Source organism: Camelina sativa, unplaced genomic scaffold (genome assembly GCF_000633955.1).
Source record: "Camelina sativa cultivar DH55 unplaced genomic scaffold, Cs unpScaffold12143, whole genome shotgun sequence".
NCBI lineage: Eukaryota > Viridiplantae > Streptophyta > Magnoliopsida > Brassicales > Brassicaceae > Camelina > Camelina sativa.
This window is the reverse complement of record NW_010933185.1, coordinates 1-359: the sequence shown is the minus strand read 5'-3', so window position 1 is coordinate 359 and position 359 is coordinate 1. Positions and strand designations below refer to the sequence as shown.

At 48.7% G+C, this 359-nt stretch overlaps 1 protein-coding gene across 1 annotated transcript; it reads left to right on the top strand.

Annotated features, from left to right (window-relative positions):
- The first annotated feature begins 6 nt into the window (after positions 1–6).
- On the top strand, positions 7–353 carry LOC109132004 (protein C2-DOMAIN ABA-RELATED 11-like). Its single transcript, XM_019243160.1, has one exon. The coding sequence runs from the start codon at positions 7–9 to the stop codon at positions 346–348; it is 342 nt and encodes a 113-aa protein (XP_019098705.1). The 3' UTR covers positions 349–353.
- Positions 354–359: the final 6 nt, after the last annotated feature.

Below are 359 nucleotides of genomic sequence, written 5' to 3'. Positions count from 1 at the left end.
ATGATGATGATGATGATGATGCTGAGATTGTTAAAATGGGGTGGGGTGGTGCAGGAGGTGTTTGATAAAGATAGGTTCAAGGCAGATGACAAGATGGGCCATGCCTCTCTCAGCCTTCAACCGCTTATCTCAGTTGCCAGACTAAGACATATAGTCCGCGTGTCCTCTGGTGAGACAACGCTTAGGAAGGTGTTACCGGATCCAGAGAACTGCGTATCTCGGGAGAGCACAATCAGTTGCATAGACGGAGAGGTGGTGCAGAGCGTGTGGCTGAGGCTGTGTGCTGTTGAATCGGGTGAGATTGAGTTGAAGATAAAGTTGATTGATCCTCCTGGAACAAACAAGTAGCAATAGGGAGG

Coding starts and splice junctions, on each gene's coding strand:
- LOC109132004 (XM_019243160.1), top strand. CDS start 7: ATGATGATGATGATGCTGAGATTGTTAAAATGGGGTGGGGTGGTGCAG.